At 39.2% G+C, this 15,670-nt stretch overlaps 1 protein-coding gene across 2 annotated transcripts in view; it reads right to left on the bottom strand.

Annotated features, from left to right (window-relative positions):
- Window positions 1–6,762: 6,762 nt before the first annotated feature.
- atg7 (ATG7 autophagy related 7 homolog (S. cerevisiae)) overlaps window positions 6,763–15,670 on the bottom strand; it is a 137,501-nt gene continuing 128,593 nt past the window's right edge. For both annotated transcript variants that reach the window (XM_072582168.1, XM_072582169.1), the window contains one exon: window positions 6,763–7,504. In XM_072582168.1, the coding sequence (XP_072438269.1) occupies window positions 7,472–7,504 (33 nt within the window). In that variant the 3' untranslated portion in view covers window positions 6,763–7,471. The remainder of the gene's footprint in view (window positions 7,505–15,670) is intronic.

Here is a 15,670-nt window from a genome sequence, read left to right as displayed (position 1 = left end):
GAGCTTATCTTGTCTGCTGGCCATATTCTTGAGGCCTCTGTGTCACTTGAAAACAAACAAGCAGTTACGTCAGAAGAACTGTGGTCAGCTCCTGACTTGATCAAGAATATTTTCCAAATTGCTCCAAACTTAATTCTGAGGGTGCCTCCCCTTTAAGCTTCCTACAGATCTTTAAACCCTATGGCAGAGTTCTATTCCCTGCCACTGAAACATGACAACTCCTAATCAGAGCCAATTCTGACATTTTAAACTTTTCTCAAATGGTATTAATGCAACCCACGAAATTGCAATGAAATATAATACCCATGAATGCCAGTGCCCATGAAATCTGTGAAAAAGAACTCACGTTCTGTCTTGCTTTCAATGGTGACAGAAAATCTAAGTTATTCGCCTGGGAGATGCTCTCACTGTCACAACCACTAGACTAGTCATCAAAATTGTTTTGTTTCTAACTCCAATGTTTTGGGAAAAGAAGATAGAAAAAGGTTGTTATAAAGGTTATCAGTTAGAAAACCTGCTGGTTACTTCAATAATACTTATTTCCTGGATTTAAATCAAATTAGATGAAGCTATTCCACGGATAGTCAGTGACAACAATCCACATATTGAGCAATAATTTCCCTCGAGCATCCCTCTGCAATAATTGGTCGGGTGTAATATGGTTTGCAGGTATAGAAGTGATGGCACTGCCTATCCTTTTACTGGTGTGGACACATGTAATGAAGTGGAAATGTAGGTATTGGACTGCAGAAATGCTCCGAAAGCTTGTGATTTTAAATAAAGCTGTTGGATTATAACCCAGTGTTGTGACTTCTGACATACAATGAAAGCATGATGAAGTAAATGATAACGTCTTGGCAGCTACGGATTAACTTACAGCTGTTGTATGAAAGCTCAGCATAAACCAGTTATTCTCGGTTGCCATGGTGTACAGTTGAGGTGTCCAAGTTTTACTTAATTCGCAACCCATTCCAGATCTACCAGCTGCCCTTGTACCCTGATCAGTATTCTGGTTTAACTTCTTTTATATCAAATCATCACACAAAATGTTTAAATTAAAATACACATACATTTCTTAAACAATACTTATTGTTTAATTAATTAAGGGGCAGCACAGTGGCTCAGTGATTAGCATTGCTGCCTCAGCACCAGGGTCTCAGGTTCAATTCCAGCCTTGGGTAACTGTTTGTGTGGAGTTTGCACATTCTGTGTCTGTGTGGGTTTCCTTCGGGTGTTCCGGTTTCCTCCCACAGTCCAAAGATGTGCAGGTTAGGTGAATTGGCTATGCTAAATTGCCCAGAGTGTTAGGTGCATTAGTCAGAGGGAAATGGGTCTGGGTGGGTTACTCTTTGGAGGGTTGGTGTGGACTGGTTGGGCCGAAGGGCCTGTTTCCACGCTGTACGGAATCTAACCTTAATTAATTAAGCTACTCTCCATTTTTTTTTCATGTGATGTGAATCTTGTGCATTCCCAATTGCCCTTCAGAAGGTGTGGAGAGTTGCCTTCTTAAGCTGTTGCACTACTGCTCCTGCAGCTAAACCCATAATGCCATTCAGAGGAGAGCTCCCAATGGAAAAGCCTCTTTATTTAAATGTGGGCACACGTTTGAAATGAAAGGTGCATGTTTGACTCACAAGTTGTTTTTATTGGATGCACACGTGGCCTAACTGTTTTTGTATGTCCACCAATCATTGTTTTTTTTCTCAAAGCATTTCTTGGGACAGCCTTTGATCACACCTTATTAATCTCGTCCTTATTGCGACAATTCATCTTCCTAGCAACTTCCATTTCTGAGGTTCTTTTTTCATTAAAGAAAATTGTAAATGTGAACATCAGTCTGACTTTGATAATCTGATTGATTTGGATATAGGTACAAATACAATACTTTTCATTAAGACAATAAACTTCGCTGGATATTTTTGAAAATTTTTTTGAAAAGTGAAACATGCATGTCAAATGCTTGCTAGAAAGAATCCTAACTTTATAGCTCTCTAAACATGATTGTCAAACTGCCCACCAACTGATTCTGCAGAGCGAACGAAGAATTTATACAAACTCTTATGTGGCCCTATTTCAATTAAAAAAAACGACAGCACACAGCTGTGTTTCAAACAAGATAAAAAGTTAGCTTATTGAACAACCATTACTGAAAGGTAATGAGAAACCTTTCAATCCAATTAGAAAGTGACAAAGTTACTTGCTAAAGTGCATATGCAAAGACTTAGGCTAAGGATTAAAGCCACATCAGAAAACAAAGATAGGCCTGGCTTGCCTGATGATTCTATTTTTAAAGTGAAGGAGTTGAAACTGTGATTCAGGTTCAGCAACTGAGATGATTTCTGTAGTCGTAAGTTACTCTCAGAGCTAGATTCAGTCAGCAGAACAGGTCCTAGGAGTAACCAAAGGCTCCTTTGTTTCCTTTTTGTGGCACTTGCTCTTGCCAGCCTGGTTCATTACACTAACCCCTTGATCTTGTTTTGTGTCCTGTAGGCCTTCTGTTTCCGTACTAAGAAGCAGTTTCTGTTTCAAGATATCTCTCATGATAATTCCCCTCAAAATGGCTGTCCTCAGGCAGCTTTTATCTTGATCAAACCAAACTACTGTAAATGTTAACTGAAGTTGATTGTGTCAGATTTTCTCTTGGTCTCTCCCCTTTCTTCTGCCCAACACGACAGAAGCAATGAATCACCTCACCTTTTGAGGATTCAGTAGACCGTCCGGGAATCCTTGAATTACTTAACTACCCTTTGAGTTATTTAACTACCCTGTGTGAGTGACTTCTCAGATTACAGTCTGAGTGTCCAATTTGGTTGCAGTTAAATCCACAGAAGTCACGTGGCTTTTGGTAAAACTTTTAAGACCTCTTGCACATATTTTAAAATAAAATGAAGATTTGCTTTGCAAAATAGATAACAACCACACATTCATAACACAATAAATTAACAAAATAATTGAGGAAAAATTGCTCCCTATTTGCATTGGATTTTAAATACACCATTAAACAATTTTGTACAATTAATTCCTCAGTGCTCTTCTTCCAGGGCACAAACTTTTACCATACAATGTTTTGAAACATCGAGCTTAGAGACGGCTTTAATTTAGAAATAGGTGATCCTTGCTATTGCAACACTTTTATTAAAAAAAAACTTTTCTGTTTATTATTGCTTATCGAGGGCTTACCTTCTGCTTCACAACTGTCAGTCTTGTAATTTTATCATTATCTATCTCCATTGCTGACTTGACAGGAATCCAGGAATGGTGGATAGGAGTCCACACGGAAATTGTTCAGGAATGGTGTGACATATTTGCACCATCTTCTACCATTATTCTGCCAACCCTCACCCAATGCGTTCAAGGCTGTTGATAGTCCTACATCATTTTCTTTTGGGAAGGAATACAAAGTATGTGCCAATGAGACAGTTAACTGGGCAGCAGAAAGCCTTCCCCGGGAACAAAGAGCTGCCAACCAATCTACATCCCTCGATTGTGGGGACTACTGCAACGACTTCATCCACCTACAGGTGAGTGATGGCACCAGTGGTAATGCAGGGGAATGGTGCAGGAAGTTCAGCAGTAAGAGCATGGGGTTACCCCTAGCAGCTCAACCCCACTTCCTGATTGCTTTTTGAGGCCCTCAGATGTTCAGTATCTTACACTCCACAGTCTCATGTCCATAAAAGGGCATCAATTAGTTCCCACCTGCACCTGATTAAAAGCCCCCCTCTTACACCACCATCAAACTCATGAATTCCACAAAAGGTTTTTGCTTCACAAGCCTGGCGACAGTTCCCTGCAATAAAAGCCAAATGAGTCTGGGAGATGATTGTTGTTTTGCTCACTAAAGCAGGTTTCATGGGTTTTCAAATGAAAGAAAGGTCTCAGTGTAAGAGGATAGGAAGAGCATGGGGTTCTGCAGATTCCCCGCTGTTTAGAGGCTGTCAATTGTGCTTACGTCACCTAAGGAACTCAAACTGACACTGTATCTTCCATTAAGAAAAAATGAGTTCCAATCTGCAGTTCGAATATGGCCATCAGAATATAATACAGCTCAACACATAATTCTCAATGGCTTCCCCGACTTCATGATGTAACAATGAAATGCACAACCTTTAAAATTAGAATTAGTTTCATTGTCACATGGATTCAGGAGTACAGTGAAATGTTTTAAGATTATAGTCATTTGATGAAGGTTACCCCTTTTGGCTCTGGAATGATGCTTTCCGCAGCATCAGTAAAGTAATCCTACATCAAGCATAGAATTGCAACAGAACGTACTGCTATTTGCTTATTCTCCAACTTCTCTGACTCCAATGTCCCAGCTATGGGACTTCCTAATACCTGCAGACTCTCTCCTCTGGGGAAGCAGCCTGAAATTCGCCTGTCTCTCCATATTCTGGATGATCTCCTGGAAAGAAATTCAGACATGAAAGGCTTATGGTAGGCAGTTATACACAATTGTGAGCAGACAGAGTATTAATAGAAGATGACAGATCCTGTAAATAAAAACATTCCAGAGGAGGCTTTGAAGGGGGGTGGGGTGATGCAGGTGAGGTCATGAGGGCGGTCTATTTGAAAACATAAATATCTATGTTTTTGGATACTTGGACACACTACTGTGCTTTATTGACACCAGGGTACAAGGTATTAGGGTGAGAAAATACTATGCATAATTGAGGAACAACTTATAAGTGGTGAATGTTGAACACACTTTTCCTTGACAAATTATGATTTTTAGAAAATTTGTTCAGAGGATGTCAACTAAGTCAGCATTTATTGCCCGTCCACAAACCCAATAAACAGTCAACGCCATTGCTAAGTGTCTGGAGTCACATGTAAGTTAGATAGTGTAAGGATGGCAGATTTCCTTCCCTAAAAGGACATGATTGAACCATATGGGTTTTTACAACAATTGAGTCTAGTTATACGGTTGTCATTAGGCTAGCTTTTTAGTGAATACAAATTTCACAATGTCACAGTGGGGTTCAAACCCATGTTATCAGAATATTAGTCTGGGGTTACAACTTGTTTTTTCCAGCGGTGGTCTACTGCCAAGAGAATATTGATCATCAACATCGTTGTCGTGCAGCTTGTAATCTGGACACTCTCTAGCCTTACCTCTTCCGCTTAAACTTCTTGCTTGCAAATTTGCTACTTTGAGCCAAATCTGGAGCAGCATGGTGACTCAGTGGTTAGCACTGCTACCTCATAGCACCAGGGCCCCAGGTTCGATTCCAGCCTCAGGCAACTGTCTGTGTGGAGTTTGCACATTCTCCCTGTGTCCGCGTGGATTTTCTTTGGGTGCTCCAGTTTCCTCCCACAGTCCAAAGATTAGGTGAGATGAATTGCTCATGCTAAACTGCCCAGAGTTAGGTGCATTAGTCAGGGGGAATGGGTCTGGGTGGGTTACTCTTCAGAGGGTCAGTGTGGACTAGTTGGGCCGAAGGGCCTGTTTCCACACTGTTGGGAATTGAAACTAACCTGAAAAGGTCCTTACTGCTTTAGTGACCAATCCTTTTCCTCATGTGCTGCCTGGCCTTCTAAACTAGGAAAGAACCTCAGTCATGGGGGTCTATACATTAACTTGACCAATGCCCAGAAAATCAATGACATCAGTGTCTGATAGTCAGAATCTTCACCCAGCACATCAACTGAGTAGAGAGATTAATGCCTAACAGACACTGAAAATCCTGGAAATACTCAACAGATCTGGCAGCAGCAATGACAAAAACAGAACAAAGCTAACATTTCAGGGCAATGAAATTTTCCCAGAGTTGGAAAAAATTATTAGGGATGTACAATGTAATGCGTACAGAGGCAGAGAAAAGGAGAAGGACAAGGAAGATCAAGAGAGGATGACAAGGGAACATGGAACAAAAGATGAGACTAGAGGAGGTGTGAACAGCAGCAGCAGCAGCAGAATCATTACCAATATGTTAACAAAAAGAATGGGAATGGTGGTTATGATCGGAAATCAAAGACAATGTAAAGGCTGGAAGGTTGTAAAGTGCCTATCAAAAGATGAGAGATGCTCCTCAGATCTCTATTAAGTCTCATTAAAACAGTGTCAATGGGTTTACCATTAACACTTGTATATTTATCTGAAATATAGAGCGAACAATTATATAAATGCTTCTACTATCCATTATCCTCCAGCACACGGTTGGAGTAAGTGGTTCAAAGTGCAATCACAAATCATATGACTGAGGCAAAGATAAACTTAAGGTTTACACATTGCTCTGAGCAGACTTGCCTATGAGGGCAACAATAAGGAGATTTAAACAATTTCAGCATCTGTGGTTGATAATTGTTTAAAATAATAAATATTGACAGTAGCACTGATGGCCTTGATTAGATACAATTACTTGGCCTGATAGCAGCATTGAATCAACTGCAGTAGGTAGTCATTCCATCATGGTATTTCATCAATCTGACGTACCAGCTAAATATGCTAATTAAGCTCTCTGAGCACTCCAGCACACTGCAAGCGAATGTTCTTAATATTGTCAGCTATTAAAAATTAAAGCTATTTGCTATATCATCTTCAAGCCAATGAATTGGAAAGAGAGAAATCAGGCCAGTTGCAGTAATGACTGCATCCAAACAATCACATACTAAACTAACACAGAAAGTGACTGGATGGTATTGGTATTCCAGCCTTTGTTTTGGCTTTCATTTGACAGAGATGAAAGCTAAACAAGAATTATTGGTACATTTATACAGATTCACCTTCTCACTCCTGTGAAATTAAATGTTGAGACCTGCTTAAGTGTGAACTCAGTTAAATTATTTTTAATTGTGTAAAAGGTAGCAAGTGTTGCATGCAGATTACACCGGCATGTACACAATACAGACTTCAGGCATATAACAAACGCGTTGACAGGAAACAAACATCAGTTCGATACAAAAGAACATTTTAAATGGAAGTGGAGTCGGTAGCTGAAATGATAAATTTCATATTAAAATTCATGACATAAACTATTTGTCTGTACTGAAAATGATTTAAAAAAGACTCTGGGAAGCTACAGTCAAAAATGATTGGAGATAGTGGAACTTAATTTTAAGAAAAAGTCAGAAACAACTTTAACAAAATATTTGTGTTAGAGCAATGCGTTTTAAATGAAACATTCTTACTCAGACAGACCTGTATTTATATACACAGAACTCAAATTATTTTTAATGGAACAGTTTTCGGTTTAGAAAGATTTGGATTATTGCTGTTATCACTAATGCTAACATCATAACCTCCAGATTTGTGATCTGGATGAAAGGGCAAGGAACATTCACATGTTTTTGATTCCAAAATGACACTGGGAGAGAACTTGTTTCTTAATTAAGCTGAATGCCATAATCACAAAGAATCCATGACCTGCACAGGGCAGCTGTTATTGCACTTCAAGATTCTGAAAAGCTGGAAACAGGACTTGGATTTGTTCTTCAATTTGCAGTTTCCTTTCAGGTTACAGACTGTTCTTCAGAAACTTTCATCATCACTCATATCCCATATCTGAAATCAGAAAATACATTTCCCTTAAATGTTAATAGAAAAATTGTCATTGAGCTTTTGTATTGAGATCCATAATCAAGCCAAGAAACAGGCTCACTCAGTATTTCCTGCCAGTCGACCAATCTTACAGAGATGGTTTAATCTGAAATAGCTCTACAGATGATTAACCTTTTCTAGGCCACATTACATACCTAGCATTCATTTCTCTTTATTCTGGAAGACTCAGAATTTTTCTTAATCCTTTCTCGTACCTCAATGCTGGCATTAGGGATCACTTAAGGCTTTTCAACATTTCTCTTAAGGCCAGTGACCAGAACTAAAATTTACTAGAGGTACAAGCTGATCTGAGCTAATTGGCTTTGGCTGTAAGTGCCTCTACTACTTTAGCAATCTATGGGCAGCACAGTGACTCAGTGGTTAGCACTGCTTTCTCACAATGCCAGGGACCCTGGTTCGATTCCAGCCTGGGGTCCCTGTCTGTGTGGAGTTTGCACATTCTCCCAGTGTCTGTGTGGGTTTCCTCCAGGTGCTCCAGCTTCCTCCCACAGTCCAAAGATGTGCAGGTTAGGCAAATTGGCCATGCTAAATTGTCCATAGTGTTCAGGTGTGTGAAGGTTGGGTGCATTAGTCAGGGATAAACATAGGATAATAGAGGAGAGGAATGGGACTGGGTTGGTAACTCTTCGGAGGGTCAGTGTGGACTTGCTGGGTTGAAGGGCCTGTTTCCACACTGTAGGGATTCTACTCTATAAAAAAATTCATGCCATTTCTTTTGTTTGCTGCCCACAATAAATGGACGTGGTAAATACAGAGTTTCTTCGATCTCTTTTAGCATCTATGCTGACTAGTTTGGCACCAGTCATAAAACATGCACAGTGTTTATGCAATGTGCAATAATTGACTTTTCTGTGTTGTATACAAATGCACCACAGTTCTGCCCATTTAATAAATTTGTTCAGGTTCTTCTGTGGATCCTTGGCTTTCATGAACATTCTCCTTGTTTAGTCTCATCTGCAAATTTAACCCACATGATTTCTGTCTATTTCAGGTTCTCTGGCACTTATTACCAATGAGTTACATTTTTCTCTATTCAATGTTATTGGCTTTGTAAATAGATCAAGAAAGACAATTTGACAGCACTTATTAATCAGCACAAAGTCAACAGTGTTTGCAAAAATATAAATTAGATACAAATAGCAGGAACACAAACACATTCATTCCTTGCCTGAAAAAAATGCAGACAGATTCAAATGGCATCTGTGAACAGATAAGTCAAATAATGTTCAAAACAGGAAATAAATTAGCTTAGAATTAATTCAGGATGCACAAAGCATTCACAGTCTGCTTCCTGTCAAGAGTCAAAAATTGTGAACAAATCTGTGGCACTGTAGAATACAGCACTGTAAATAACTATCATTCTATCCCAAACAAAGGAGAAATGTTCAAATAAAGGATTAATAAAAGTGTGCCTTTGCTTTTGTAAAGGAGGAAAATATTGCTGAAGGTAGAAGACTTGTAATGAACTGAGGCCATCATCTATCTTTTTGTGTCAAGTTGTAGTTGAAGGATATAGAACAGGTTCTTTGGCACAATTGGATGGACTTAAAATGCATTAACAATGGTTAACTAATGTCACCTAGCATATTTCATTATTACCGTTTAATTATTTAGTAGATAGGGTAAAAACAATTTTAAACACTGCATTCAGGAAGATACGATTTGGAAGAGTCTCTTTGTCTTGTGTTAGTGGTCTGGCATTTACCAAGTTTATTCACATTTTTGACGAGTCAGCAAGTCTTTTTTGTGCATTCAGAGACTAAAAAGATCATAAACATTGCAGGCGAGGTTGTTGGAAAGAAGCCCAAAAACATTTTCTTTTATTTCCTTTGAAGGTGCAGTGTAAGTCTTTTCCTAAACTAGTGCTTTGTGTGCTGAGGGAAGATGAATGTACACAGAGTAACAGGGCAAAATGTTCAGCATAAATGCCTGGGTGTATAGAAGATGACATTATCCAATATCAATACAGAGGGGTGCCTTTAAAGATTAGTGGCAGCTGCTCTAACACAAGCAAAAACCTTAATTCCCAAATTAGTTCCACTACTTCCTGGCTGTTACTCTATAGCATAGTAGCCATGTGTCTCAAGAATAAAAGTCACTCTATAGATGTTTGATGGGTAAGCAGTCTTTCAAATAGCACAGCCCACACTTCCCATGCATGGATTCCATATACACCTATCACTGCCGTGAAAAAGCTGCCAACATTGTCAAAGACCCATCCCATCTCAACCTCTTCCATGAGGCAGAACGTACAGAAGCTAGAACACACGCACCCGCAGGTTCAAAAACAGCTTCTTTCCTGCCATTATACGACTGATGAATTGACTCTCTAACTTCAAACAATGTTGAACTTGTTAATGTCGATCTTGCCAGGCACACCTCCTGTGCAATATAACCTGAACGTCTCATTCTGCCCAAGTTTTTTTTCACCCTATGATCTGGATGTTCTTGCTTATTATGATCTGCCTGTATTGCTCACAAACAAAGCTTTTCATTATACTTAGTTACACGTGACAATAAATCAAAATGCATCCAAGGACATTTTAAGTATTCTTGAACTGATTTTATCTTTAACATTTTCCAAGTTTTGTATAACATAAGCTATCTTACCGTAAAGAAATCCATCATCACCGGCTTATAAGTAAACAATTGACATTGCTATTTACTATCTTTAAGGACAGGAAGACATGATGCATTCTAAACATTCAGTGTGATGTCACAGAGCTAAGGGGAAATTGCTAACCTTATGCTGCCAATATCACATATAAAGACATAGATTTGAGTTCTTCTGAAGGTTGCACTGCTTAGGAAAACATTTTCTTCCTGCTTTGAAAACAGGAGTGGTGGGTTAGGAGAAACCCTGAGCCATAACACTGATGTCATTACCTAATTTTACATGTGCCTGCAGCTTGCATTGATGAGATTAATAGCAGCAGTAGCAGCTCATTCCTTTGAAGTAACTCCAATCTAATATATTTGCTCAGGACACAATGTTGGTAGTGGGGAAAATTTTGGATTTTAAAATCAGGACCAGGCTTAAGTGATTGCAACCAGTTACTAACTGTGACAGTACTAATGCAGTGGTGGTCAATAATAGACAATTCAAACTATTCTGAGCTGCTGCAGAAACAGAGGTAACTGCAAAGGATCTTTAAAAACTGAATTTATGCAGAACATACCCAGTAGTGTTTCTCCATTTTTAAAGTACTATCTGTATGGTACTTACAAAATTAACTACAAGTTTCTAATAAACAATGGGCATGTATTTAGGAATCAAATACACAGCAATTATTAGTGAAAACAAAAAAAAACTGTCTTTATTCCAGACAAACCTTTTAAGTAACATCAACTACCTATGGTTTCACATGTTTGAGACGTGCAAATATTTGGAAATGAGCCTGGCAGCAAGTTCTTTAGAAGATAAACGGTTGTGGATAAAGGGTATAAGGCCCAACAGATGCAGGTGGCATCAAAGCAAGCTAGACTTAAGGAAAAGAATTAACTCTTTTGTTAGAGACTGCACCTGGGGGGACACACTTTGTTTTGCTGTAGGTAATGACAGGCAAGAGTTCAATGAGATTTGTAATTCAGGAACATTGCTGCTGATAATGAAGACATGACCCTTACATAAACAAACCAGAACAGCAGCACACACCTGCCATCAGCTTTGAAGATACGAAAGATAAGATAATTCTGCTATGTTGTTATTTCAGATGAAACACCTAGTGTTTCATGAAAAATAAATTAATGCTGTTAGTTTCTGAACAAAAATTTGACTGATTTTTGATCTACACAAAACTAGGTTACTGCTCTTTCTATTGGATTTCATAAAACAATGCTTGCCAATCTGTGACATGTAGATGCACAGAAACAATGAATCTTTTGATTGTGCAATTGATGCTGGAGCTCTCTCAGTGTATCCCAAATAAAGTCAGGGGCTTTGATATAAATGAGATGAAAGTCCTAGAACAGCAGCAGATGCTTCCGTACGTATTGCACTTTGATTGTAGATAAATGTGCTCTGAATGTGTGAACGATGAGTACTGAACCAAAGGAGAGATTAAGAGGGGTGATCAAAAGATTGAAGCAGAAACAGGGGAAGTGATGCTATTGATGTGATTTTTGCAATAACAAGATACAGGATTAGACAATGAACAGGAGTAAGATGGTGAGGTTGCAAACGATCCACTTCATCTTGAAACATTCACCGAAAAGAGGGATAGAACTGGCAGCAAGGGGAAAAAGCAACAACATCCATCATTTGAATGTTGAATACAAGGACGTTATTATTCATATATGTGTAAGTCAGACAGGCAGTTTAAACACGGGTGGCAATAAAAAGTGTCGAGAGGTGGAGGAGGAAATAAAAACGTGCAAATCAGGTGATCCCATCATTTTGGACAATATTGCCAAGGGCTGCGCATTCAAGTAAGAAAGAAGAGTGAGATGGGAAGTGGACCCTTTCATTGATTCTGGAGGTAAGCATTTGAGTGAGAGAAAAGATGCCAGTGCTCAAAATTCACTGGCAATGCCTAGGTAAGTAAGTGTGAAACCAAACAAGGAGAGTTTCATGGGGCAGGACAATAGATGTTGGGAAGGATGGTGTAATTGATGTGTTGAAAGTTATAGAGTAGGCAAAGAATCAAGGCCAGAGTTACAGAGAATGCCATTAATGACTTTGGTTGGACTGTTTTATTGCGATGAACAAGAGTTGATTGGAGCAATTCAAACAGGTGCTAGAAAAACACAGCAGGCCAGGCAGCATCCGAGAAGCAGGAGAATCGATATTTTGGGCATAAGCCCTTCTTCAGGAATGAAGAGGGGCTTATGCCCGAAACATCGATTCTCCTGCTCCTCGGATGCTGCCTGGCCTGCTGTGTTTTTCCAGCACCACATTTTTCAACTCTGGTCTCCAGCATCTGCAGTCCTCACTTTCTCCTAGCAATTCAAACAGGCAATTGCAAGAGAGGTTGGAGATAGTGCAGTAGCCATTGGCTACAGCAGGATGAAAGGTAAGTTGTCTAGAGAACAGGAATGCTAGCAGTGGCTCCAAAAGGTAGAGAGGCAACTCCAGACGAGAGGAAATCATTTCCAATGTAAGTTAAAATTGCGGACAGAATCAGAAGCTGGAAGGTTAATGAAACTAGAGTCCAAGCAGCAGGAGATTCAGTCAAGATGAACGAGAGGCTTGGGAAAGCAGAAAGATGACTGAAGGGGGACTTAAAGTGAGACAAGAGTTCAGTGTTAGAATGGGGACTGGACTGGGAAAATGGTTGCTTTGATTTAGTGGGTAAGGTCAACAACAAATAAATGGATGGTCTCTGAATTGGAGACAAAAGGCAAGTAGTAAAATGGTTTAGCAGATAGATCTAAAAGGATAGGTAGTACTGTACTGTGACACAGTAATGGGATAAAGAGAGACACCGGCAACAAATATCAGATATCAAATGACATATTTCGGTTTAAATAATAACCCTCCAAAGTGCTCGTCAAAATGCTTCTAGTTAATTCTCCTCAAAGCTTTATGGAATGAGGATAAATCTTAGGAATTGAACCTTTGGTGCTGTTGAAATGCGTCAAATTTCCAAAAATGATACGATTGAAAATTATCAGAAACCTGACAAATTTAAAGATTATAGCAAATGGGATGAGGAAGTGGAAGTGGAATCAAAAGGACAATGTAGAAACTGCAGAATGATTTGGGTAAAATATATAAGTGGATAGAACAATGGCAGATGAAATTTAAAATAGGATGCAAAGTACTGCCCAGAGAAAGGAACAGGAGGAGACCCATACTCTATGCAGAATGAAATGAAGGAAGGGGTCTTACGAGACACAATGGTGAGCATTGATCCAATTAATACTCAGCAGCAAAACTAATTGAACAGCTTAGTTAAAACAGGCGAATATATCAAAGAAGGTGATGATTGAACTTTAGGGCATTCTGGTTGCATTGTGTACACTGTCTAGTCTTGATTGGCAAGAAACAAGGAAAATCTTTAAAGTCTTGGAAGCATTGCACAGGGGACTAAGCAGGCTGATCCCTAACATCATATGCATCACGTGATGAAAAAACACAAGAAATTTGGCAAATTTCAGCCTAGTTAGGAATCATCATCTGAGAGGTATACAGAATACTGCTCAGGGATAGAAAAAATGAACCCAGGATATTCATTTGCAGAAGTGGAACAAATTGACATACCTTCAAATTAGTAAAGATCATTTTTGACCTTGTGCCTGTCACTTCTTCACCCAATGTCTGACAATAGTGGGCAGCACGGTGGCACAGTGGTTAACACTGTTGCCTCTCAGTGCCAGAGACCCAGGTTCAATTCCCGCCTCGGGCAACTGTCAGTGTGGAGTTTGCACATTCTCCCAGTGCCCGCGTGGGTTTCCTCCAGGTGCTGCGGTTTCCTCCCACAGTCCAAAGATGTGCAGGTTAGGTGAATTGACCATGCTAAATTGCCCGTAGTGTTAGGTGAAGGGGTAAATGTAAGGGAATGGGTCTGGGTGGGTTGCTCTTCGGAGGGTCAGTGTGGACTTGTTGGGCCGAAAGGCCTGTTTCCACACTGTAAGGAATCTAATCTAATCTAATTGACTTCCAGTTGGATCAGTGATGTTTGAAACCTTAGGAAAATGGGGAACAAATGGATAAATTCAGATGGTCTGAACGATCTTCCTCATCTCTGATTATTCTGTAAACTTGCAAAAAACTCATGGCATTACATGCTTGCAATACAAGCGATATAACGTCATTGATGAGTTCAGACGATATGTTTCTCAACATATTTATGATAATTCCAGCATGCTTTCCAACTGAACAATAAAGAAAACAAAAACACGATATGTAGGAAGATAAGCAGATAGCATGGTTGGAGTGCTTGCCAATGAAATCGGATATGGCTGCATAGGATAAAGAATAGCAATAGATTTAACTAGTCATTTGAAACAGTGTTTCATTAAAAAAAAAATTTCAAGTCCAAGGTCTGGATTACAAGATTAATGGAATCATTCTGAAGCTTGTTATTTTTCTTCAAATCAACAAACCCAATAAAAAAGTGCACAACAGTTTCATTTCCTTGATTTAACTAAGTTAACAGCCAGATTCTTCACATTTCCAAATCAGATTTTGTCTGCAATGCTGGCCTGGGGCAACTCTCCCACTAATGTTCTCTGCTTCTTCAGATAGAAATGACTCATTTTCCACACAACTCCGAGCTCAGAGATCGAACCCAGATGCAGAAATCACTATGTGGAAAACATGAAGCGGCAAGTTCCACCAAGTCATGAAGGAGGCTGTGGCGTAGCAGTAATGACACAGAGTCCTAGTCTAATGTTCTTGGGGCATGGATTCGAACCCATTGTAGCAATGGTTAAATTGGAGGACAATAGAATTCTGGAATTATGGTGTCTAATCATGACCACTTAACCACTGTCATTTGTTGCAAATACCCACCTAATTCACGAATGCCCTTTAGGGAAGGACATCTAACATCCTTACCCAGATTGGGTTACACGCAATTCCAGACCCATAGTAATGTGTGTGATTCTTAACTGCTCTCTAAAACAGCCTGGTATACCATTCAGTTCTCAATAAAAATTAGGGATGGTCAACCAATGTTGGCTTTGGCAGCAATGCCCAAATCCAATAAAATAATAAAAGTATACATCACCTAAGTTAGCCATTTACTTTGTTATAAAAGAATTTTTTCTTATACATTACTTCTCATTTCTGTTTAAGTAAAATTAAGAAAGCAGCATACAGTAAGCTGCAATCAGATTCCCTACAGTTCTCCTTGCTCACACTGTTTGGCACAGCTAAGGACTTTAAGGCAAGGATTAAAATGTAAACATTCGATATAACTGTACAAATATTTGGAAGTGATACAATGATTACAATACCCCTGCAAAGCAAAAAAATTAATCTTATTATTTAGAAGACGGAATAATGCTTCTATTAAAACTAAAAAATTCCAGTGGCATGTATGTTTTAAGAGCAAGGCTTTCTGTATAACTAGATCTACAAGTTGGGAGAGCTGGGTATTGCTTGGACTTGTCTCAGTAGAATTATAGTGTTTATAAATCTGCACTGGATGATCTTCAATATGG

The sequence above is a fragment of the Chiloscyllium punctatum genome, chromosome 12 (assembly GCF_047496795.1).
Source record: "Chiloscyllium punctatum isolate Juve2018m chromosome 12, sChiPun1.3, whole genome shotgun sequence".
In the NCBI taxonomy this organism is placed as follows: Eukaryota; Metazoa; Chordata; class Chondrichthyes; order Orectolobiformes; family Hemiscylliidae; genus Chiloscyllium; species Chiloscyllium punctatum.
Note: the sequence above shows the minus strand (reverse complement) of the source record. Positions and strands in the feature narration are given on the sequence as shown.